General features: G+C 39.4%; 2 protein-coding genes across 2 annotated transcripts in view; one reads left to right on the forward strand and one right to left on the reverse strand.

Moving 5' to 3' along the window:
• Positions 1-9,733, reverse strand: part of MRPL22 (mitochondrial ribosomal protein L22) — a 35,089-nt gene extending 25,356 nt beyond the window's left edge. The window contains exons 1-2 of the mRNA XM_042948486.1: positions 8,470-9,733; positions 8,348-8,390 (exon numbers count right to left, since the gene is read on the reverse strand). Coding sequence (XP_042804420.1) covers positions 8,348-8,390; positions 8,470-8,497 — 71 coding nt within the window. The 5' untranslated portion in view covers positions 8,498-9,733. The remainder of the gene's footprint in view (positions 1-8,347; positions 8,391-8,469) is intronic.
• Positions 9,734-9,900: 167 nt separating this feature from the next.
• Positions 9,901-26,533, forward strand: part of GEMIN5 (gem nuclear organelle associated protein 5) — a 39,905-nt gene continuing 23,272 nt past the window's right edge. The window contains exons 1-12 of the mRNA XM_042948487.1: positions 9,901-10,121; positions 10,929-11,089; positions 11,778-11,959; positions 14,798-14,949; positions 15,144-15,263; positions 16,628-16,760; positions 17,660-17,825; positions 18,799-19,011; positions 19,926-20,011; positions 22,457-22,539; positions 23,992-24,128; positions 25,967-26,040. Of these exons, the coding sequence (XP_042804421.1) occupies positions 9,956-10,121; positions 10,929-11,089; positions 11,778-11,959; positions 14,798-14,949; positions 15,144-15,263; positions 16,628-16,760; positions 17,660-17,825; positions 18,799-19,011; positions 19,926-20,011; positions 22,457-22,539; positions 23,992-24,128; positions 25,967-26,040 (1,673 nt within the window). The 5' untranslated portion in view covers positions 9,901-9,955. The remainder of the gene's footprint in view (positions 10,122-10,928; positions 11,090-11,777; positions 11,960-14,797; positions 14,950-15,143; positions 15,264-16,627; positions 16,761-17,659; positions 17,826-18,798; positions 19,012-19,925; positions 20,012-22,456; positions 22,540-23,991; positions 24,129-25,966; positions 26,041-26,533) is intronic.

Consider the following 26,533-nt stretch of genomic DNA (forward strand, 5'->3'; position numbering starts at 1 on the left):
TACTGGCTCATTTTTCCTATTCTACCTCAAATTCACCATTTTACATCCCAATATTAAGATCAGTACAATCTGGGGCACCTGAGTGGCTCAGTCAGTTAAGTGTCCGACTTTGGCTCAGGTCATAATCTCACAGTTCATGAGTTCGAGCCCCACATCGGGCTCTGGGCTGGCAGCATGGAGCCTGGAGCCTACTTCGGATTCTGTGTCTCCTTCTCTCTGCCCCTCCCCCATTCACACTCTGTTTCTCTCTTTCTCTCTCAAAAATAAACATTAAAAAAGAAAAAAAGATCAATACTATCTAAATACTTGACTAAACCTTTGCCATCCACATATAGGCTCCACTATTTTAAGTGAAAAGTACAAAATTAGGAGACATGATGCTAGAGGGCAGAATTTCCAAAAAAAGAAAAAAAAAGCAAAACCATAAGCAAAGTAATGAGGGCAGAGACTATGGAGGCAAGTAAACCTGAGTCTAAATCCCAACTTTAATACAAGGTAAATGAACTTAGGAAAGTCACATAACTTTCTCGAGCTCAGTTTCCTCATCAGTAGATGGAGTAATAACAGTAATTACCTCATAGGCTTCTTAAGGAGCTCAAATAAGATATTTTAAGTAAAATACTTAACCTGACGCTTAAAAGGGCTCAATAAAATTGATGTTATTACTTTCAGAATGAGAATAATACCCACTTCATTCTGTTGATGGTGGATAATTAATATACTGTACCCTACAGCATCTAGCACATAATAAACACTGATGGCTAGTTTTATTTTATTTTTTCTAATTTTTTTTATTAAAAAAATTTTTTTTTAATATTTATTTATTTTTGAGAGAGACAGAGAGAGAATGCAAGTGGGTTAGGGGCAGAGAGAGAGGGAGACACAGAATCCCAAGCAGGCTCCAGGCTCTGAGCTGTCAGCACAGAGCCCGACATGGGGCTCGAACTCACAGGCCATGAGATCATGACCTGAGCCAAAGTCGGACGTTCAACCGACTGAGCCACCCAGGCGCCCTTAATTTTATTTTATTTATTTTGAGATAGACAATGTGTGTGCCAGTGGAGGAGGGGCAACGAGAGAGGGAGAGAGAGAGAATCCCAAGCAGGCTCTGCACTGTCAGCACAGAGTCCAACACAGGGCTCAAACTCACAAATCATGAGATCATGACCTGAGCCAAAATCAGACACTTAACCGACTGAGCCAGCCAGGCATTCCTAGTATTAATTTTAAATAAGGCCCTCTGAACAGTTCATCTCTCCTAGTCTCCAGAAAAAATGAACACTGTGAACTGTAAACTTTATTATCACACAATTCCAAACCTTCTCACATTTGGAATCATGACCCTTTGCTTGAAGCTGTAATTCATGGGTACACTAACTTTATCCACTCTTTGGTCCTCAGCTTCTTTATGAAAAGAGATCTCTAGGGTCTCTCTGAACCTTAATTCTATCTCAAATCTCATTGTTGACAGCCTCTTGGCTTCTATTTAATTCTTGGAAACACAAGCCTCTTGGCTTCTATTTAATTCTTTTTCTGTGAAACCATTTCACTAACCAGTCTTAAAGAATGCTTGAGGGTGAGGCCCATGCCTTCTGTATACATCATATCTAACACAGTGTCTTGTACTCAAATCAATACACATTTAGTGAATTACATATGGTGCTTAATAAATTAAACACATTATGAATCAACAATGACAAAGCTTTCTGAATACTTACAATACTTTCAGGGTTCAGATGGTTCATAAAACGAACTACCAGGAAAATACTAAACAATTGTAATCAAATTAAATTAAATTAAATTATTATTCCAAGCAGAGTACTTAATTCAGAAGTGTATTAAAACAAAAGTTCTTACACGCCCTCTCCTGGTCAACTATTGGAATTAAAGCAGAAAATGAAGCAATCATGGGGTAAATAGAAAATATGTAATTCAAAACTTAACTGTGTAATTCAAAACTTACAACTTTTGAGACCTTTTTGTGTAAGAAATACTGCAAAGAGTCACTAGAGAAAGCGGATTCAAGAAAAGGAAATTTGTGGAATTAACAAATGATAACATGAGCTATTGCTAGAATCCATTTCCTTCTATAAAACTGTTTTCCAACAAACATTAAATTTTAGGTCCGCCTAGCAATCTAGTTTATTGCTAGCATTCTAAAAAATCAAAGCAAGTTAAAACCTTAAAAAAAAAAAAACAAAAAAAAACACTGAAAGGCATCCAAGATCAACTTTTATCATTTTGAAGTTCAAGGACCATTACTGATATTTACAACATCCTCACATTTACTGGGAAGCCCAAATCCCTTTAGCTTCACTGCACCTCTGTAAATTGGATGAAGGAAGGTAGGCATGAACCAAGTCTCCAGAATGCCTGTACACACAAGCACACACACAGGTGCCCACAGTCTGGTGAGACTGCCAGAGCTCAAACGGAAAGTGGGTGGTATACTGGAACCAGCATATGAATTTCCTTACTCCTGTTACTCTGGTGTCTTCTATCTACCAATACTTAAGGATACTTAAGGACTATCACTTTTCAAATTCTTCCCACAGTCATCAGACATTGAAGAGTGGCAGATACAAAGCAAATTTTAGGATTAAGAATTCAGATAAAACAAGATCTCAAAGTTTCTAAAGTCACAATTTCAGAAATTATACTTCCTATGTATTACTCAAAATTCATCTTGAAATCTAGTGCAAGGTATACCCAAATCCCAAGTGAAGATATGACTGGCCTCTGGCTCGATCTTGAGATTACTATATGCAGGTTATTAAATGCATCAAGGTGAAAAATTCTTTGTTCCAAAATTACTTCTGTTAACACCGTTAATCCCACACTTGAAACTGAATAAAAGAACATCCTCCATCTTGTCTCAATTAGCATCTAAAATAAATGGCTGAAGTGATATGTATATTGTCATAATTCAATATAATTTCATTTGGTTAAAGTCAAGGATAATCACACAAGGAAACAAGAGTTCAGCAAGCAAACAAAATTCCAGCAACTTTGGACCATGGTAAACTCAGAAGTTTCTCAACCACTGCAATATTGATACTTGGGGCCAGATCATTCTATGTTGTGGGGGCTATCCTGTGCCTTGTAGGATGCTTAGTAGGATCCCTCAACTCTAGCCACTCTAGTAGCACCCCTGGCCTGAGTTGGGACAACGAAAAATGTCTCCAGATATTGCCAAATGTCCTAGGGGGCTGGAGGTGGGGGTAGGGGCAAAAATTGACCCCTGCTGCAAGTTTTTACAGACTAGGGAGCATGACTTCTCTGTTCCAAAAGGTTTCTGTTATTATGCCATACACATGTGGATGATTAATAAGCCAGATTTTCTCACTATGTAAACCAAGAAGGACCAAATGCCTAAATTCCACATTCCTTTTTGTTAAGTTTATTTACTTATTTACTTATTTTTATTTTAAAAAATTTTTAACTTTTTTTTAAAGGTTTATTTATTTTTGAGAGATAGAGGGCAAGTGGGGGAGGGGAACAGAGAGAGGGAGACACAGAATCAATCCAAAGCAGTCTCCAGGCTCGGAGCTGTCAGCACAGAGCTCAACGTGGGGCTAGAACCTATGAAGCATGAGATCATGACCTGAGCCGAAGTTGGCTGCCCAACCGACTGAGCCACCAAGCGCCCCAGTTTATTTATTTTTGAGAGAGATCTGTAAATGCTGGCTGCCTCAGGAATCAATCCTTGTACTCTTGTAATTTCTACTTCACTCTATGGTGAAGTCAACCAGTCTCATGGCTTTAAACACTCTTCATGCACTGATGACTCCTGAATTGACATCCTTTCCCTGAATTCCAAACTCATATATATTCAATTGCCTACTTTCATCTACACTTGAAAGCTTACTGGATGTTACAAATTTAATAAGCCTCAAACTGAACTTGTGATATTCTCCCCAAAATCTGCTCCTCTGATAGCTTGCTCCCTCATTTCCTTCACATCTTTACTCAAATGTTATCTTCTTGGTGAGGACTTACCTATCCAAACCTGTAACCCCACTCCAATATATACACACTACCTGTTCCCATTTTCTGCTTACATTTTCTCCTAAGCAGTTGTCATTGTCTAATACACTCTACATTTTACTTATCAAGTGCTTTCCTCAATAGACTGTGAGGGATTACTCTGGTTTTGTTCACTGCAAAATCTCTAGTGTTAGAATAGTCCTGGGGAGGGGTGCCTGGGTGGCTCAGTCAGTTGAGCGTCCAACTTTGGCTCAGGTCATGATCTCGTGGTCTGTGAGTTCGAGCCCCACATCGGGCTCTGTGCTGACAGCTCAGAGCCTAGAGCCTGGAGCCTGCTTTGGATTCTGTGTCTCCCTCTCTCTCTGCCACTCCCCTGCTCATACTCTGTCTCTCTCTCTGTCAAAAATAAATAACCATTAAAAAAAAAATTTTTTTTTTAATTAAAAAAAAAAAAAGAACAGTACCTGGCGGGGCACCTGGGTGGCTCAGTCAGTTGAGTGTCTGACTTCGGCTCAGGTCATGATCTCACAGTTCACGAATTTAAGCCCCACGTCAGGCTCTGTGCTGGCAGCTGGGAGCCTGGAGCCTGCTTTGGATTCTGTGTCTCTCTCTCTGCCCTGCCCCAACTCACGCTCTGTCTCTCTCAACAATAAATAAACATTTAAAAAATTAAAAAATTTATGAGTTTCTTTTTGGCTTCATATTTTTCATTTAATCTTTTTCTGCCTTTCAGGGGGACATGTCTGATGCTCAGCCATTATCTTGGGCACAGTCTACTAAATCTATTCACTTTTTTTTATTTTATAAATTTTTATTTTATAAATTGTTATAATATGCATTATCTAATTTTTAGTTTCCTATATATTTAGTGGTCTACACCTAGGACTGTTAGTTTATCCACTTTCAGGAAATCTAGCTGGATTCAGAATTCAAATTATGTGTCAAAGCCCCCTTAACAAGCAATAGGCACAACCATCATTATTAAACTCATGCTTTCTAGCTCTTTCACTGGGCCTTGCATCCCTCCCCAGTACACTGTGACAAAGTTACTCTGTATATTCCCCTAATCCAAGTTGTTAAAAAGTATATACATATATATATATATATATATATATATATATATATATGTATATATATATATATATATACACACACATATATATATACATACATATACATATATACATATACACACACAACACACACACACAACACACATACACACACACATACACAGATACCTCTAAAACTTTAAGAGAGTATGTTTTATATATGAGGCCACTATGCCTCTACACTTTTTATTAAAAACTATCATGGATTTACTATTTTTCTTCCTAACTAGAAGCATACCAAGGAACACACACACACACACACACACACACACACACAATTATTGTGTAGCCCAGTACTGCCAGATTACTATTATTTCAAAAGTTTGAAAATCTGGGTTTCTTTGTGAAATTTTAAATGTTGTTAACAAATTCTAAAAACCACAGAACACATTCTGGGGGCAAAAAAAAAAAAAAAAAAAAAAACCATATTGGAGTACACATGCAATAAATAATTCATTTGGACTAGGTTGGACAGTTTATAACGTCTGATGTAGTTAATACCTTTTGATGTTTTAGAATCAAAATAAGTAGTATGATTTTACCTCTATATAATTCACTGACTGTATAATATTTTAGTTACATATAAATAATTAAATTATATATGTATATTTTTTGAAGAATGGATATGATAATTAAAATTATGTGAAAAATTAAAAAAAAAAGAATAGTACCTAGTACACATAAGGCACTACACATATGTTTGTAGAATGAATTAAAGAATACAGGGAATAGCCAGGTAACATAAATAAGAGGGCTTGGAATAAGTGAAGGATTTTACACATGGTTAAAAAATGAGGAAAACTGAGGGCACCGGGGTGGCTCAGTCAGTTGGGCATCCAACTTCATCTCAGGTCACGACCTCATGGCTTGCAGGTTCGAGCCCTGCATCAGGCTCTGCGCCGATTCAGATTCTGTGTCTTCCTCTCTCTCTGCCCCTTGCCCAGTCACACACTCTCTCTCTCTCTCTAAATAAATAAATAAATAAATAAAAATAATAAAAAATTTTTTTTAAATGAGGAAAACTGAAGAGTATAGGCCCTATCTAAAGAGTGGTACACTTTTTAGCTCTAGAAAATTGTTGCCATATTTTGTGATGCAAAAGATAATCTGGAAACCTGGATTTTTATAAGAAGCTGCCAGTTTTTTTAATTTAAATTTCAAAAGTTTTTAAATCCTGTGTAGTCCAAACAAAACACATCTGCAGGCCTGATTCATCACCCAGACAATGTTTTGTTTAGGTCCTAGATTTGACTTGTATTAACTGTGTAGCCTTCAGTAAGTCATTAAAATTCTCAAACGCATCCATCAGTAAAATGGGGAGACTTGGAATTCAAAAGCTGGAAACTGTCATTCCACTACCAAATACAGCCTACAGAAAAGTTTTATTTGGTTAGCACTTTTTCTTAACCCATTTCAATGCCTTTAGATGAGGAATGCACTCTACTAATTGCCACAGGCCCTACCACATTCTCTCATTTTACACAGACTGCTTCTTCCAGTTCATTTCCATTAACTGAGTGCCATCTATATGCAATGAAGTTTCATCACTGAATTAGAAAATCTCTAAGATTTTATAGAGTTATCATGAGCATTAATTCTACCTTCTCTATTTAGTTTTTACATAACCATTTGTCTATTAGAAAGTCCAGACTAGGGATTCACAAAATTATTTATACTCTTTCACAACCAGAAAGAGCCTTAATGATTATCTAGCAAAATTGAACCCTTTTGTATTACATAGATGAAAAGACTGAGGCCAAACTGCTTAAGTTGCTTGCTCAGAGCTTCCCAGTATAGTCAGTGCAGGACAATTTAAGCTGACAAACATTAACAAAATATTCACTTTGTGCAAGACCATAACCTGGAGCTACAAAGAGAAACAAGAACTGTTGCTACTTCTCCAGGGTATACAGCTAGTAAAGGGCACAGACACATTAACATGAAGTCCCTATTTAAGAGGCACATGCTAAAAGGAGGGATTAATTTGTTTCCTTTTTAGTGGGATCTGAGAAACCTCCTAAGGAAACATTTGAACAGGGTTTAAATAATTAGAACTCATATTATAGACAAGAAGTGAAGGGACAGCATGAAAAAGCCAAGAAGCAAATAAATGGACAGCATATTCAACAAAAGTAAGTAAATCAGCATAGCTGGCGTGGAATGATAAAAAATAATCCGAAAAAGCAAAGCATAAACAAATTCTAAGGGGCAGTGCCTCCTATTTTCTTCTTTAGCCTACTGACCCAAACACCGAGAACAGAGCTAAATATAATGGGAACACATTAATAATTTATAATGAATAAAACAGTAATGGCAGACAGAATCTAAGGTGGGATTGTTATATGTCATGCACTATACTAAACACTTCATATGCACTACCTCCTTTAATTCTCATTCAAAAATCAATGACATAGGTACTAATATTACTCTCATAGCATATAAGTACTAAAACTCAAAAAGGATAGTTTTTCCAAAATCACACCGCTTAAAAAGTGGATTCACACCCAACTTATCTGTCTCTCCAAAGCCTATGAACTAAACCAAGATAAATTCCAACAAATGCACCAATCAGACAATTTACAATCAGATTATCAATCTCCAAATATCAATAGCTGTACTGCAGAAGAGGGACAAGGAGAAGGTGACAGAGAAAGGCTCCTTGCCAGGGCCGATTTAACTGCATTCCCTAACCTTAAAAACGCTTCCGTCCTGAGGTCTAAGAATGTTCTGGAGAAGACAGTATAAAGCTTTAAAACTTCCTATGACCGGGGGAACCTTATTTTACTTTGGGGAACTTCAAGTTCCTTGTCTGAAAAATGGTAGAGCAATACCTACACTATGCTGGATGTTATGAGAATGAGATAATGCATATAAAGCGTTTAACACAATTCCAGGCACGTCGTAAAGCTCAGTTGTCTACAACACAGTCCCTGCTCATGTAATCAAGTAACTAGAGGGGGAACTAGAAAAGTTGGAGGCTCCCAACACGGTTTGGGAGAGTATAACCATATTCGGAGACTGTTTGGAAAAGAGATCCAAAATATCCCTTGAGTGATAGGTTACCCTGATTCCCTCAGGGCCATGCAATACGGCGGCGGCGGAACGACGGAGTAACCAAGCAGTGACTGGCCGTTCTGTTCCCCTCCACAGCCCCAGAGCCTAAGGCAGAGGGCGGCACAGGGGCTCAGTAACTGACAAACTTGCAAAGAGGCCTCCAGCCCTCTGTAACTCCGAGGCGAAAGACTTACCCTAAGGCCAGCTTCCCCCTCAGATTCTGCATCCATAATGCACCTGAAACATCAACACAAGCCGTCAGCTGAGCCCACCTCCACTCCCTTCTGCCTCCCCTAAACCTCTAAGAGATCCCTACCCAAACGTTCCAGTCTCGCCGCCGCCATCTTTCTCCCTCCCTCTACGGAAGCCTCCGAGTTCCTGCGCTGCCTGGACTAGGCGAGTGCGCAAGTCTCAGGTTGCCCTCCCCTGCAGGAGACCCAGCAGTATTTACACCCGCGATGTTGTCATGGAGACCGCGAACGCGCTGCCTGCACTTCAGATGTGATCCGGCCAGCTTTGCCTGGGAATGAATGACTTTAATAAAGGCCGAAAACTAGTGAGTTTCCGGAAACTCATCAGGATCCCGAGAAATTGAGAAACTTCACCTCACAAACGTTCTGAAAGGATTAGAAAAAACAGAGACCGTGAACAAGCCACCTAACGTGGGTGGGCCTCAGTTTTCGTGTCAGAGAAACAGAAATAACGATCCCTACCGCAGAGGCTTGCTGTAAAAATCACGAGATCATGTGGAAAGCTCTTTTAAAGAAAAAACAGCTCAAATACGAAGTATGATGTCCTAATCCCTGTTAATCTCCAGGTTGGCCTCCAAGAGATAAATTAATATACATCAGGAATTTGCTATCATATATGCCCGGCAGGCATTTCACTAAATCCCAAGTATTCCTCACAGCAATCCAACAAGGCATGCATTATCATCTTCCTTCTCCAATGAGGAAACAGATTCGTTTAGGGTGAATTCAGATAACTGGCAAAATCACTAATTCAGTGTAGGACTGGATGCCTCGGAAGTTAGTGCCCCTACCCACAACCAAATATATGTTTGACCTCTCTGTATTAGAATAGATATTTCAGGTTTCGTTCGCTACAGATGCAGGAGTGCCACGTACGCTATGCAAACAAGCAACACAGAGGCAGGAGAGTGTAAACGCAGAATCTGAAATTTCCATTCCTTTTCCTCCACAGCAGTCCCTTTCACAGAGTTGGCAATCAACGAGGCTCTTCTACTCCTCCTTGGATACCAGGACAGTTGCAGCCAGTTGCAGAATTTCCAGCCAGTTGCAGAATCTCCTCCTTTCCTTTCAGATTTCTGATTCGAACTTTTATCTTTTTGCTACCTGGCTTGCTGTAGGTATCTTTAAAGAATCTCCAGAGTTAGCAAAGTGCCCAGAGCGTTCAAAAATACTTGACGGGATAGAGTTGAACAGGTCCAAAAAGTAAAGCTGCTGTGCGGGGAGGTGACTCCGCTAGACTAACCCTTTAATTATGTGCCTTGCTGTAGGAGGTGAAAATGCCTAACCCCCAGGCTGGACTGTGGCAGCACCAGACCTTCCGGCCCCGGGCGGGGCTGCGGGGCAGAGCGCCAGGCTCGCGTCAGCGTTCTTCCCAGCCCGGGGGCTGCGGGAGCGGAGCGCGCGGTGCCGCCTGGGCCTCGGCGCGCGCCGTAGCGGCGGGCCCGGCGAGGCGGGGCTCCGAGCCAACCCCGCCCCCTTCCCGGCTACAGCGTGGGGTTGCTATCGGTTTGCGCCTGTGGCTCGTTCGTCTTTTCCCAGTGGCCTGTGATCATGGGGCAGGAGCCGCGCACGCTGCCGCCCTCTCCTAACTGGTACTGCGCCCGATGCAGTGATGCCGTGCCTGGGGGCCTCTTCGGCTTCGCGGCGCGGACCTCCGTTTTCCTTGTCCGCGTGGGCCCGGGCGCCGGCGCGATCCCTGGGACGCCCCCATTTCGAGGTAACTCCCCACCTCTGGGCCCCCTCCTTCCTGCCCTTCTTGGGTTCGCCAGAGGCGCTAAGTGGGTTTTTCTAGCTACCCTTCTCTACAGATGGGGAAACTTGAGGCCCAGGTAGGCAGAAAGATCTCTCACAGTCACTAAGCTTAGTTGCGTCCGCATCTCCAAGATTGAGCTACACCACGCTGTGGCTGAGCAGTCCCGCCTCCTGGTGCTCTCACGTCGGACCTCTCACTCCCTGAAGTTATCCCTATCTAGACCCAGGCATTTATAACATGTGTGGCCTCCCTCCCCCTACGCAGCGCGCGCCGGCCCCCTAGAAGCCTTTCTGGGTTTAAGGGGCTGCCTACAGCGCCAGGCCCTACGCAAGATCCTGCAAATACAGAATACTCGTTGCTGTAAGATTAATGTGTTGAGCCAGATGCTTTCGGGCTCCAAACTAGATTTTGATCATGCCCTGGGATGTGGCAAGCCAGGTATTTCTTCTTTCCCAAATGACCTCTGGCCAGATCTAAATAAGAATCACTTTTACATTCTTCATTTGAGCCACTCCTCAGCCTGTGAACGGTCAGCATCAAGGGATAGCAACAGCATTTTACGGTTGAAAAGAGTGAGACTCAAGGAGATAAAATGGGCTGAAGTCTTGTGGCAGAGCCAGAACCAGCACTTGGGATTTCTGATTGTGAGTGCCTGGATATTTTTGTTATACCACGGGATAAGTGAGGTCCCACCCCACCCATCTAACAACAGAATGATTCTGCCAGGAATCTCAGGTAGCACTCTAACCTGGAATCTGGTTTTGCTTGAAGTCATAGGGGAATTGGTGGGACACACCGAAAGGGTCTCTGGCTTCACGTTTTCACATCACCCGGGTCAATACAACCTCTGTGCCACGAGCTCTGATGATGGGACTGTGAAAATCTGGGATGTAGAGACAAAAGCAGTTGTGACAGAGCATGCACTCCATCAGGTACCATGGCTTACTGGTTTCTCAGACCGTTATTAGATATCTGTGCTGAGGGTTCTTTTGTTTCAAGTATGCTAGCTCATCTGTTAATTTTCATGATAATGTTTATTAGTTGGATGAGAATAAGATGCCTCAAAACTTTTTTGGAAGGAGATAACATATAAACCAGAGGTCAGCAAACTACAGTGTGCTGCCTGTTTTTGCAGATTGTTTTATTGGAATGCTACCACAGTCAATTCATTTAAGTATTGGCTGCTTGCATGCTACAAGGCAGACTTGGGTAGTTGCACTAGAGACAGTATGGCCCACAAATCAAAAAATATCTACTCTCTGGTTCTGTCCATGAAAAAGACTCCTAATATAAACTGTAAATGAGTGAATAAAACTTGTTTCTAAACCAGATGATTACTTGATAAACCTGCCTTTTCAGAGAGTGTAGAAAAGGAGAAGACTCACTTAATCTTAGTAAGAACTTTGCATTAAGCTATTAAAGGAAGAAATGGTTTTAATGGTTCCTTGCTCCTTAGGAGCTTAAATTCTACCGTTTGGTTAATGTACTCTTGGCATACAAGTGGCACTAACACTAATTAAGTACCCCTCAACGTGCCTAGTATAGTACAGGTTTAAAATGAGGTAAAAATTCAGCATTGACAAATAAGAAGCAAATGTGTGTGTTTGTTTTGTTTTAAAGCATACAATATCAGCATTGCACTGGTCTCCTCAAGTAAAGGATTTAATAGTATCTGGAGATGAAAAAGGAGTAGTTTTCTGTTACTGGCTTAACAGAAATGACAGCCAGCACCTCTTTATAGAACCCAGGACAATTTTCTGTCTTACTTGCTCACCTCATCATGAAGATTTAGTAGCCATTGGGTAAGTACTATCCCCTCTGTATTGGTAATTTATTTTTGTTAATGAGCATATTTTGCATTTGCTTTATCTTTTCCTGTCCCTTTATTCTTCAAAGGAAATGATTTATAGGTATTAACCACTCCTTGGGCCCTTGGTAGCCTTTATTCCTATGACTTCCAGGTCCTCGCTATCTCTCTGCCTTTTTATTTCCTTAGTTTCTTCGATAATGTACTTTGCTCATTCTTCATATCTGATTTCTTCAGTCAGCCTCCAAATGTAGGAAATACCCTCTTTCCCCCTTTTTCTCCCTCAGTACTCAGGCTTGGAGATAACATTTACTCCCGGAGTGTCAGAGGACTCAGTTCTGTCCTGGTTCTCAGCCCTCCCTCTGGATTGGGAGAGTGTTTTGGCATTGGGCTCTGCCTCCACCTTGATCAATCACCAAGGTTGTTTCACATGAACTGCCTTGAGCAGGCACCCCCCTTTCCCTCACCACTCCATTTACCTCTATCCCAAAGATGTCCTTTCACACTAGTTTGAACACATGACATAAGCACTAGAGTGTCGGAGAACAAAGTATGGCGGGAGTGGACTCACGAGACTGAAGGTACAGTAGCAAAGGTACACGTGGAGACAGCAAACTTTTGTTTGTTGAACAAATGTGCATAGACATGAAGCCAGAGGAGGTACGTGGCAGTTAAGGGAATATTAAATGGAAAATAATAAGGGCATGTTTTTATGCTGATGGAAATGAGGCAGAAGAGGGAGAGCTGAATACACGGAAAATGTAGTAAATACAGGAGTGATGTTGAGAAGTCAAGAGGGGACTGGATCCAGATCACAAGTAGAAAGGATAAGTGAGAACATGGAAATAGGGCAGGTGAGTTTGGAGATCTGGTTGGAAGAGGAGGGTGTTTCATCCTCCTGGCTTCTGCTTTTCTCCGTGAGGCATAAATCAGAAGGTGGAGTTAGGTTCAGAGTGGGGCTGAAAGCATGCAGAAAGATGTGAAAATAGTCTTCTCAGAGAATAGGAAAATGAGCTTACTGAGAGAGAATGTAGGACGAATGGTCCCTATTAAGTGCCAGGCTATGGATCAAAGTTATGAATTCAAAGTAAACTATTCAAGCTGATTGAGAAAGACTTTGGTTGGATCCAAGAAGGTTTGGGGTTTTGTGGAATAAATACCTCTAGGAGAGAGGGCACAAAGGAGCTAATGGTGTTTTTAAAGTTGTGATCATAATGATGGATCATGAAATCTGTGGCCTGAGGGGAAGGATAGGAAGACAGGTGTGGGAGCTTAATAGTGAAATGGAAGGGATCTGTGCATGCATGCATTGGTGACCTGCTAGGTGAAGTGGCAGCAGTGTTGCACTGGGGCACTAGAGAGGGAGCAGAAAAGGTGGCAGGTGTGGATCAGAGAAGGTTGAATCAGACCAACCTTGAAAGATGAGCAAGAATTCACGAGAAGAAATCTTTCAGGTATTAGGAACTGCATAGACACAGGATTGAATCAGAATGATTTGTTTCTGGAGGATCTTCAAAATGGTGATCCTTCCCTAAAGGGCTGATTAAAATTGCAGGACAGCTTGGTTACTGGACTGTAAAGTTGCATAACTTGAAGGTTTTCAAAGTCTGTGTCTGCAAAGACCGATAACAGTCTATGATTTTTTTTTTTTAATAAAGCTGTAATAGGGGAAATGTTTCTAATAAAAGAAAAATAAGTAGAGCTGGAATGTGTTTTTCCCTGTAGGATTGTCTAGTATGTAGGAAATGTAAATAGGTACACCCGCTTTGGAGAGCAGTGTTGCACATTCTAGTAAAGCAAAGGTGTACACATCTTAACATCCTGGCAGTTCCATTACTAGGCATCAAATCTGAAATTGTCTTAAGTGTGCATAAGATTATTAATGTCATTTTTTTGTTTGTAATAGCAAAAAACGGAAGCCCTTCAAAAGGGAAAATGAATAAACTTGTGCTGTCTTCATCAAGGGAGTGCTATCCAATAGTACAAATGACTGACCAGGAACTAGAGTTACATGCTTCAACATGGATGACTCACTAACAGTGAGTGAAAAAAAAACAATCTACAGAAAAACAGACCTCATGATACCATTTCTATGAAGTTTTAAAACCTACAAAATCATCTTCTGTCATCTTTAGGAATCTATACAAAGAAAGGCTAGGAATGTTGGAACACAGAATTCACCAATATCAGTTTACCTCTGGGAAAGAGAGGGAAAGAGGTTTGATTGGGGTGGGACGTACAAAGGATTTCAACTATATTGGTAATTGGGTGTATTCTTTTCTTAAGCTGGTTCTTCGGTATTCTTTATGTGTGTGAAAAAACTATAAGAATTTCTCAGCTTCCTCTGAATTCAAAAATGATAGTCTTGAAATACCCAGATCTAGAAGCTACAGTACTGCAGCTTTTGTTAAGTTCATAGTTAGAGAAATAGGATCACGTATTTAAAAAGGGCCGGGGAATAGGTTTAAGTGCGTTAGGTCAAATTCATCTGGAATTAGAGGGATTGCTGGGCCCCCAAAATAACCATTCTTCTGTAAGTTCCCTTCAAACACAAGCATGCTTTACACCTTGAGCTTGCTGCCAGGCAGTGTATGCAGTATTACTTAGTGCCAAGAGCTTGATTGGAGAGGTGGGGCACAAATGTGTCAGGACCACCAGGAAACAGAAAGTGAACACTTTGGAAAAAAGGACAAAACAAGATTCTTTCTTTCTTCCCTTCCCTCTTCCTCCAAATACACTTACCTTTTAGAAATGTAGAGTGATAACTCTTAAGTCAGAATGTTTACTGTTCTGTCTTCATTTTCCAGTAATATTTCTAACTCTTGTTTTTTAGCTACAAGGATGGCATAGTGGTTATAATTGACATCAGTAAGAAAGGAGAAGTTATTCACAGGCTTCGAGGCCACGATGATGAGATTCACTCCATAGCCTGGTGTCCCCTGCCTGGCGAAGATTGTTTATCCATAAGTCAAGAGGAAAATTCAGGTAGAGATGATTTAAGATCTAAAGAACAATGTGGATAAAACTGTATCATTTGAATTACATTTAAAACTTTAGCTCTTACAGATCAGATCTATAAATGTAATATCTAAGTTTTAGGATCCCTTGAAAACTAGTTTTTCTTTTGACAAGTTCATGTTTCATGTAAATTAAAAACAAAATTACCATCTCTACCCTAGAAGAACCTGCAATTCCCAATGGTAAAGTCACAGCACAAACTCCAGTAACAAAAGGCTGCTACTTAGCCACTGGAAGCAAAGATCAGACCATTCGAATCTGGAGCTGCTCTAGAGGCCGAGGTAAGATTCATGTTTGGTGTTTCTTTTGTGATATAACCTATAGTGACTGGTAGAAGTAGAAACTTTTTTATTGTGTCTTGTTATCCTAAGAGTGTGTCATCAGCTAGAAGGCAGTTCTTTACTTTTCTATCCAGGAAGTTACTTCACTAGTTTAGCCTGGGCTAGAACTCCCTGTGCTCTGAACATCTGACTTTGGTTTTGGACCAAAGAGGGTTTCTGATGCGTTCATAGAAGGGTCATCATTTGTCACGGAAGGCAAGATGTTGGTTATAAGGATAGGAATGTTGGAACTTGGCAAGGCCTGAATCAGAGGATTGGGAAAGATCTCTAGAGCTAAAGGGGTTTTTTTTTTATTTTTTTATTTTTTTATTTATTTATTTTTTTTGTTAACGTTTTATTTATTTTTGAGACAGGGAGAGACAGAGCATGAACAGGGGAGGGTCAGAGAGAGGGAGACACAGAATCTGAAACAGGCTCCAGGCTCTGAGCTGTCAGCACAGAGCCCGACACGGGGCTCGAACTCACTGACCGTGAGATCACGACCTGAGCTGAAGTCGGCCGCTTAACCAACTGAGCCACCCAGGCGCCCCTAGAGCTAAAGGTTTTAATACACAAATGCAGAATAATACGTACCCAGTGTAGAAGCGCATGTTTAAATGTTAAAGTTCATTTTATCCAAATTTCAGGGACCCTCAGTCATTCGGCTTTCCCAGGCTTCTCTCTTTGAACAGAACATTTGCCTTCAATTTAGAAATTGAGAGGAACTCCAAGCAAAGTGGATGTTACACTTATAATAAAACTCTAGCCTTTGTCTTTATAGCAGTCTTCTTTCTCTATATGCTTTAGTGCATATAAAGCAAATAGCATAGTGCTTGGCCATAATTCTAACATAGTCAGTGGTAACTAATACAATAATTTTGGAAAATGGAATTTTTTTAAAGAATTTTGGACTGCTTTTGGAGATACTAGGGCTGATACTCCCAGGTGGGACAACATAAGGCCCAGGATCCCTCCAGAAGGGTAACTTCTAAACCTTGTTAGATTTCTTGCCACTCTCCCCTGCCAACTTTGGAGAATCTGGAGTTGTGTTACTACCTGGGTTCACAATTCCAGTTGAAACCCCATTTTCCCAAACAGACAATATTAATGTGTGCTCAGGTTGCCAGGATAGCCTATAAAAAGTTTGTTTTACCTGAATTAGACAAGTATTAAAACTATGTGTAATAACGTTTCCATGAGAAAATGAGGTCTGCATTCTAAGTAACCAAACTAACAAACTTTTAAACTGTACTGTGAACTGCTGGGGACTTTGCACGTGTGTTTTCACCGACTTGAGCACCCACCGACTTTCTTTCAATCTGCAGGGGTGATGGTTTTGAAATTGCCCTTTCTGAAGAGAAGAGGAGGGGGTATAGACCCAACTATTAAAGAACGCCTTTGGTTGACACTGCATTGGCCCAAGGATCAACCAACACAGCTGGTATCCAGCTGTTTTGGGTAAGTTTTTCTGGTCATGCCCTCTCTGACATATTTTGTTTTCCTCTCTAGCTTCTTGAGGAATTCCTAGGCTCCTCTTTCTAGACATAGAAGATGGAAAAGGCAAGGGCTAAGGCTTATACTGTGACAGGCCATTTGTAATGGAAAAATCATGGGACAGATACCTGTGTTGTCTACTTACAGTGCTGAAAAAATACCAAATAAGTATAGCCTGGTAATTAAGAGCATGGACTCCAAAGTCAGACCAAATTGCATTTCCAGATCAGTCTCTTACCTTCTATGTGTTCATGAGTGTGACCCTTCGAACTTCAATTACATCATGTGTAAAAGAGGGAGCTTAGAGAATTCCCATCTCTTTGGATGATTATAGCCATTCATTGAACAGAATTTAGTGAGTACTAGCTTCTAGTTGTTTGAGGTAATAAGTGAATTTAGCAGATAAAGGCCCTGATTTCAAATGAAATGGTACAGGGAAAGCAGATAAAAATCCCCCCCTAAAATGCTGGTCATGGCCCTACTCTCCCACACCATCCCAAAAAAGAGAGAGTATAGTATGTGTTTAAGCTTTGGGGCTGTGCAAATTATGGTGGCATTTTACTATTAAAACTGTTAGGAAAATCTGTTCCAGAGGAAGTGCAGCACATTGACGGGGTTCAAAATAAGGTAAGAACCAGAGTTGCTCTGTCTCCAGCAACTAGGTTCCCTTCTCCATAGACAGTGACACCTTGTTTTTGTGTGTTCTTTCTGAGCTGTTCTGTGCACATTTCAGAATATGCAATTTTTTTCTCCTTAAAAGAACAACTGATAGAAATTATTTGGCAACTGAGGGCCCACACTCTCCCCACATCTCGTTTCCAGATTGCTTGTGAAAGAGAACTAGTGCTTGTTTTTCCTCACAGAGGTGAGCTGTTGCTGTGGGATCTCACTCAGTCCTGGAGACGGAAATATACCCTCTTTAGTGCTTCATCAGAAGGGCAGAATCATTCAAGAATTGTGTTTAACTTATGCCCTTTACAAACGGAGGACGACAAACAGCTGCTGCTTTCCACATCAATGGATAGAGATGTAAGCACTGCTTAGTTTGCATTCACCATTGTAGGGCCCGTGATTTAGGAATTGGATAGGATCAGAGGGCTTTTCAAACCATCCATCAGTTCTCACGCCCCGCCTTACACCCCCATGCCCAGCCCAATCTCAGAGTTACTGTTACTGTTACTGACCAGAGCTAACTGTGGGAACAGCAGAGAGTTAGGGGAAAGGTGAGAAACCACCAAGATGCCTTTTTGTTAGAGCAGCTATGGTGAAAGATCGTAGATGTGTCCAGGGAAGGATGTATGAGACCATCATGCTTTGGCTTTAAAATATTCTTGTCTATAGTTAAGGTAGCAGAACCATCTGCTCTTGATGAAATCTCCAAGAGAGAATTGGCTATATTTAAGAATCTGTGACTTCATTGTTTTGCAGTTAGGCTAGGCTTATTTGATAGACTTTGTTTTCTCCCAAACCTCTCTGTTAAATGAGTGAAGATTAAAAATGTAGCATTCCTCCTTCCCCTGGGGATAAGATATTTTGCTTTTTGAGATAGCCCCTCTCATTTTCCCACTGTCCTGAGACCATCTTCATTCTTAGTTAGGATTTGCTAAATGAGATTACCAATGCTATAGTACAGTACAGTGGAAAGGCTGCTGGACTCTGGGAAATGAGCGGCCTGTATCTGGTTTTATTCATTTACCCTGAATTCACTTAACATCTCTGGGAATAAATATATTCTAAGATCCCTTTGGGCCTACAATTTATTACTTTTTCTTTTCCTAAGAGATACTTTTCCTACTACCTATTAGAATAAATTATATTTGTATATTATAATATATATTCTTTATATGTTATTATTATATATTCTTTATATTACCCATTCTTTGAGTCCATCCTGTTTGAGATGTTGATTCTTTTTCCTATTTTTCTGATTTTTTTTTTTTTTTTTTTTTTTTTTTTTTTTTTTTTTTTTTTACATTTAAACCCTAACCCTGGATATTTTTAGGTAAAATGTTGGGACATGGCCACCCTAGAGTGCTGCTGGTCCCTGCCTTCCCTTGGTGGATTTGCCTACAGCCTGGCTTTCTCTCCTGTGGACATGGGCTGTTTGGCCATAGGCGTTGGAGATGGTATGATCCGCGTATGGAATACACTTTCCATAAAGAACAACTATGATGTGAAAAATTTTTGGCAGGGGGTCAAGTCCAAGGTTACAGCGGTAAGGATGATTTCTTTGAGCTCTCTTGAACTTTTTTTCAAATAAGTAGTTGTTTTAGTAAGAAATTTGGAATAACCTGCATGTGTACTCACAGAAAATACATAAAGTTATAAACACATAATAAACAGTATCACACTATTAAAAATGATAATGTGGCTCTTTATTTGATGTGGAAAGATGTTGATGATTCATGAAAAATGAAAATTACAAAACATGGAATGCAGGTTACACAACAATATGTATAATTTTTTTTGTTTTTCTCCAAAGTGATACCTCTGTTGTGGCTCTTTAGTCTAAAAGCAGTAAATGTTTGTGGTTAAAAAGAAGACCATACAGAATTGTCATATCACTATATTGTTCACCTAAAACTAATACAACATTGTATGTCAATTATACTTTAGTAAAAAAAAAAAAAAAATTGTACCAATTAAAAGGGAAAAAAAGAAAACCAAACAGTATAGGAGTGTAGGAAGCAAAATATTTTCCTACTCTCCACTCCATGCTCCCACTTTCATTATCCAGAGAAGCACTGTTGACAACCTGTGATATATCTTTCCAAATTTTATTATTAACAGGATCTTATTTTCTAAACTATTCTGGAATCTTTTATCCCCACTCGACAGTGTTTCATACACATCATTTAAATATTTGAGCCTATTTTTTTTTCAACTGTATATATTTAACTTTATTCATAAAAAATATCTGGCAAGATATAAAATGGGCAGTGCGGTGTTTTGAACAAGTGAGATGACCCGTGACTTTCACATTGTTTTTAATACTTTGTTTCTTTTAAATGAGAATTTGTTACTTTTTAAATTAGGAGACACCAAGAGCGTGAAAGTGTTCCATTTGGATGCTCAAAAGATAACCTAAGGGCTCCCTTAACAGTATGCCGCTTCCCTCATGTTTTCTAGCTGTGCTGGCACCCAACCAAGGAAGGCTGTTTAGCTTTTGGAACTGATGATGGAAAAGTGGGATTGTATGACACCTACTCCAACAAGTAAGAAATAAAAGATTGTTTAGCCCATTGGCCATAATGTAGATGATGGAGTTAATTTTGATTCATAAACCTGGGTATACGTCGGAATTGGCCTGGGAAACATCTTTCAGATTCTGGCTCTGAGTCTGAGGCTTACAGCTTGGAATTTGATTTTTAAAAAATGTTTTCAGGTGGTGGTTCAGCCTGTCTGACCTATGGTTACCACTAAAATAAACCATTGGTTTATTTTTTCCCTCAGCTTTTCTTAACAAAAGTTTTCAGGCATCCATGAACATTGAAAGCGTAGTACAGAGAACATCTCTGCCTTCCATCTAGATTCACCAACTGTTAACAGTTTGCCATACTTGCCTTATTTTTGCACACTTAAAATTAACAGTAATTCTGTAATATCTAATATCCAGTCGATGTACAGATTTCCTCAATTGAGCCAAAAATGCTTTTCCTAGCTATTTTTTTCTTTTTCAAATCCATTTTTAGTTTGGGTTCACACACTGCATTTTGTTAGGTCTCTTTAGTCTCTCTTATTCTAGAATACCACCCCCCACTTCTTTCATAACATTTGCCTTTTCAGTTTGAAGATTCTGGGTAAGTTTTTTTGTAGAATATTTTACATTTTGGTCTTTGTGTTGACTTCTAACTCATTTCAGTATTCCCTATATGTCCTGTAAACTAGAAGTTATGTATTGAGCTTCATCGTCCATTCTGGTTGTCCTTAGCCAAGGGGACTACTGGGATATGCTGTCAGTGTAAAATGCGTGCCAGAGTTCAGAGATAGTCCCTCCCCCGCCTCCAAATTAAAATGTCTCAGTAATTATTTTGATTATATTTTAAAAGATAATACTTCTGTATATTGAGCTAAATAAAATACATTATTAAAATTGAATTTCACTTATTTCTTTTGCTTCTGTTAATGTGGCTACAAGAAAGTTTTAAGATGCCTATGTGGTTCATACATAAAACTCACATTATGCAACTGTTGAACACAGTTATCCTAGATGCTTGAGTAGATTCCATACCTGCACCGTTCAGTTTGATAGCCACATGTAGCTATTTACAGTTAAAAGAACTAAAATTTAATAAAATGAGAAGTTCAGTTCCTTGCTCTCATGAGCCACATTTCAAGTGCACAAGGCCCAGTGCTTACTGAGCAGCACTGTTCTAGACCAGGGATTGGGGAGCCATGGCTCATGAATTAAGAATGGTTCTACCTTTTTAAATTATTTGGAAAATATTAAAGAATATTTCATCACATGAAAATTAAATAAAATTCAGATTTCAGTGTCCATAAACAAAGCTCTTATTGGAACCCAGCCACACTCATTTGTTTACACCTTATCGGAGCCTGCTTTCACACTACCAGAGCAGGGTGGGGGAGTTATGACAGAGACCTCAAGGCTCAAAAAGCCTTAGATATTTACTGTCTGTCCTGTACAGGGTAAGTTTGCCTACCTGTTCCAGATCATTCATTTCTAAGTAAGAATTATTTACTATACTCAGAGTTAACCTTTTTAGATGCAATTTTGAGGTACACATGTGAACCTACATGCACTTAGTTACCTGCATTCTTTCGTTCTGCAGCTGGTAAACTCCACTTTCAATTCTCAAAAAATAATACACTATTGCAAAGAGGCATGTAAGAAAATAAAACTATATGTCATCACAAAACCGACTAATTCTATGAAATTACTATCTTCTGGTTATTATGAGGTGTGTAGTAGAAGGAAGGGTGCTGCCCTAGATACACTGTTAGGCATTCAGCCACAGATACTTATTCTGTTTCTTTCAGCCCAGAGAAATTGGGGTTTATTGTCTAGAATGACAACAACAAATGTGCCAGAAACATAGAAATAAATAAGTCAGCAGCTAGTTTTGTCATAGGTTCTGGATTCCTGGAATTCTCAAATCCTACAAAGAATACAGTTTACAGTTAAGGTAACAGCCACACTGCCCATTACTGACACCTCACATGTCATTAATCACCACAGCCTTCAAAATTACCCTCAAGAGCAAGTTTTCTTACAAAAACTTTAAAACTGAACTATTCTAAAATCTTGTCTTAGTTTAAGAATATGATATTAATGACAGGGTAAGCCTAAAATGACTTCTAGTCTTTTATCTGAAGGTGAGATGGGTTATATTTATATGATGACTGTATATGCTTAGCAGTAACCTTAGTTCTGGGCTGACTAGTTTGCATTTTCTGCCTTGTTCAGTATTTCTTCAGTTGTGATAGCCTTTACAGTGCTTATAACTACAGTAATATTAGAATACGTGACATTTAAGTAAAGTGGGCAACTCGGAGAGACGGGGCGGGGGGAAAATTATTACAAACTGGCCAGATTTGGGGGGGGGATAATATTTTTTTCTGGGTAAAGTGTGAAGATGGGTCTGTTTTCCACTGTGTCTTCTGTTTAAATCTTTCTTTGTAATCCCCCTTCCCTCCAGACCACCACAGATTTCCAGCACGTATCATAAGAAGACTGTGTACACTTTAGCCTGGGGGCCACCACTGCCCCCCATTTCACTCGGTGAGTATCTGAGCCATTCTCTAGCAAACATGAGAGTATTCTCTTTCTTTTAATTTAATTGTAAGACACTCAAGCTGGAAAGTTACAAATATTCTAGTGCAGTGATTGCTTATGCAGACTACTGTGTCCCCAGAGGTCCATGAGGGCAGTCATAGCAGGTGATGTTAGAAATCATTCGCCCATATTAAGCATCCCCAAACTCTTAAGCATTATTTGGTCTCTTCTAGCTGAATTTTTCCATTGTGCATGTAGTTGTCTCATGTTGGCTCCTGGTATCCAACCTAAAATTTGTTCACCAAAATTTGCTATCACTTTTTAATTTGATCAGAATTAGAATATTATTTAACTATAGTAATGCAGTAATGATTATCTGTTTTCACCTATAGTTACAGCAAACTTAGAATTCCTGAAATGATCTCTTGTCTTTACTGTATTCTGACCCTTTCCCTCTTCTGGCTGCTCAGCCCTCTCTTTCTTATCCCTAAAGAGATAGGTCTTTCAGAGTATCTTTTAAAATAAGTGTATTCATGGGGTGCTTGGATGGCTCAGCTGGTCTAGCATCTGACTCTTCATTTCAGTTCAGGTCATGATCTCACAGTTCATGGGAGCCCATGTCGGGCTCCACGCTGACAGTACAGAGCCTGCATGGGATTCTCCCTCTGCCCCTCTCCCACTCATGCATGCACTCCCTCCCTCCCTCTCTCTTTCAAAATAAATAAACTTAAAAAAAAAAAAAATCAGTCCGTGTATTCAGATGTTTTTGCTTAACTTTTCTTAACCAGCTATAATGAAACATCTGTCCATTTCCATAGTAATTGCACTACACAGAGAGGATAATGGAAGTCATGAGAACTCAAGCAGCCCTGTAGCTGTAGTTCATTCCTTCATTCATTTAACAACTGTTTACTGGATTCTTGATTTGCACCAGGCATAGTTCTAGCAGTAGTGAAAATGAAACTTGTCCTTACAGAAACCAACAAGAACCACTGTTTGCTTGTTAAAGGTCAACAAGAAGATTGCCATAATACTAAAGAAATCATTGCTCTGAGGACAGCTTGTGACTTCCTATAACTTAAGAGTTAGTCCTAGGAAAGCCTGCAGCTCCATATATTTAAATGCCCAAAGAGTAGGGTGCTCATTTCTGAAACAAAAGGCAAATTCTCATAAACACTGAGAACATGTTTTTTGACCCCAACTTTGGCACCCGTACTATTTGAATGGCAGAAGAGTGTTTAAAGCAGATCTGTTACATTAGAAATACTAGTTTAGATTTAGTGTCTTTTTACTCCTCCCAACAACTGTGTTCATATACAAAGAACAGTGACTTTATTCTGGTGTGTTAATATAATTCTTTTAAAACAACTCAGACTATGCTATACTTGTACTGTAGTAACCAGTCGTTAAGCTGCTGAATTGCAAAAATGATAAGCTTTCTTTTCTTACCTCACTTAGGAGGAGAAGGAGACAGACCTTCCCTTACTTTATACAGCTGTGGAGGGGAAGGGATTGTCTTACAGCATAACCCTTGGAAGCTTGGTGGAGAGGCCTATGACATCAACAAACTAATCAGGGACACTAATTCAATCAAAGTGAGTTCTTATGATGTAAAGTCTTCTCCAAGTCTCTACATCTTCTTGGTTTCCCATTTTGCATAATAAATGCCATTATTAAAGATATCCATTATGCTCACTCAGATTTCTTAGATGTTCTTAAGAGCTTCAGTGAATTTGTGATTTATAAAACATAATGTAGAAGTCTTTATACCTGAGTAAAGCAAGGAAGTTAACCACAAAAAAAAAAAAAAAGTTTGGGGCGCCTGGGTGGCGCAGTCGGTTAAGCGTCCGACTTCAGCCAGGTCACGATCTCACGGTCTGTGAGTTCGAGCCCCGCGTCAGGCTCTGGGCTGATGGCTCGGAGCCTGGAGCCTGTTTCCAATTCTGTGTCTCCCTCTCTCTCTGCCCCTCCCCTGTTCATGCTCTGTCTCTCTCTGTCCCAAAAATAAATAAAAAAAAAAAAAACGTTGAAAAAAAAAAATTTAAAAAAAAAAAAATAAAATAAAAAAAATAAAAAAATAAAAAAAAAAAAAGTTTGTCTCAATTGCCATGGTGATTTATGATAAACTTTCAGATCTTGGATATGAAGCATCCTTTTTAGGCCAGCTACTTACTCCAGAGGGAGACCTTGGTAAAGATAACTATAATATGGTGGCCAAGTGTGGCTAGAAGGTATTTTGCTCAAGACAGAATTGCCATTTTAATTTTCCATTTTTTACTGAAATAATTAACACATTTACACAAAAATAATACAAATAATTCCCTTTTATCCTTGACCCAGATATCCACATTTAATCACTTTTGCCTTACCATTTTATCAACGTCAGAACTGTCTTTTGAAGTGAAATATGTTGAGAGTTCTTTTACTCTTTCAAATGAGTATTTTTGTTGGTGCTCATTATTTTTGAATGGCTACCATAAAAATTACATTTAGTCATAAACTGAATTATTTTTATTGACTATATCCCTTCATTAAATGTCTCAACATTAACATTCAGCAATGAATAAAAGAGACAAAATTCCTGTTCCTAATGAGCTTTTAGTTTTGTGGCAGTTGAATATATATACAAGGAAGGGTGCCTGGCTGGCTCAGTCAGTGGAGTATGCGACTCTTGATTTTGGGGATGTGGTTTCAAGCCCCATATTGGGTGTAGAGATTACTTAAAAGTAAAATCTTTAAAAAAAAAAAAGAAAGAAACTTGGAATTCCTTCACGTGAACGGTAGCTGATGAAGCTGTTGGGCATACATGAGGTGGTCTAAAGAGACAAGTAAGAAAACAAGAGGGCCCAGTCAGCCTTGGGGAAAGACCAACCGAGTTATTAAAAAAAGGAACAGGAAAAGGGAAAGGAAAGAGAAAGAGAGGGAGGGAAAAGGAGGGAAGGGAAAGGAGAGGGAAAAGGAAAGGGAAAGGGAAAGGAAGGAAGAAAAGAAATAGAAATAGGAAGAAAACAAGGACATGTGTATGTATGTATATGTATGTATACGTATAGACGTGTGTGTGTGTGTATATACATACATATATATATATATATGTTACTTATTTTGTTAAGGAGACATGACCCCCACGTTCTTAAATGGACATGTTACACTCTCTGTTGTGGGATAAAAATTAAAAAGTTTATTTTACAAGGTTAGACACTGTAGACATTGGGTATTTACTAGCCTCTCTTTTTTGTCCCAATTAAGGACATTACAATTTGAATATTTGCTCTTAGTAACTCTTTGGCTAATTATGTAGATTATGTACAAGTTGTAAAATTAGAACATTTCAAACTAGGGATTTTTTTTCTCATGCTGTCATTATTGATTTGTAAGACATGCGGAGAGAAGAACAGTGTGCTTTTAGTCAAGATTGGTTTGTTTTGCTTTCTAGTACAAATTGCCTGTACACACAGAGGTCAGCTGGAAAGCAGATGGCAAAATCATGGCCCTTGGCAACGAAGATGGGTATGTGTTTGTTTCTTAAAAAAACACAAATTCAGAAAACTTTGTTTTTGTATGTATTACACATTTGATCAAAAGCTGACTAATGCCATCTATAGTTTTAGTTGGGGTAGCTTAGTTGAATATGATATTCTGATCTGTCCTTAATATCCTTGAATGATCTGGAAGCTCTTTGTATTTTTGAGAATGCAAAATAAGTTGGGTATTTTCAGTCTAAAGAAATGTTTGCCCATTCAGTGTTTCAGCTGTTTTATGCTTCACAAAATGTTGGTCTGCACTGAAATGCATAAATCGTCCTTCATTTTTTTAAACTAAGCCTGGGAAGAAATGGTTTTTAGACCTCACCATGCTCTTTCCAATGTTGATCCTAATTACATAGTCCTAATTTAGCCATTAGCTCATTAATTCTTTTAGCTTTTCCATAGCACCGTTTATTACAAGAGCCTGATAAACACAACTGCTGCCCAGAGATTGATGGGATTTTTTCAAAGCTGAA

The sequence above is a fragment of the Panthera leo genome, chromosome A1, assembly GCF_018350215.1.
Source record: "Panthera leo isolate Ple1 chromosome A1, P.leo_Ple1_pat1.1, whole genome shotgun sequence".
NCBI classification, from domain to species: domain Eukaryota; kingdom Metazoa; phylum Chordata; class Mammalia; order Carnivora; family Felidae; genus Panthera; species Panthera leo.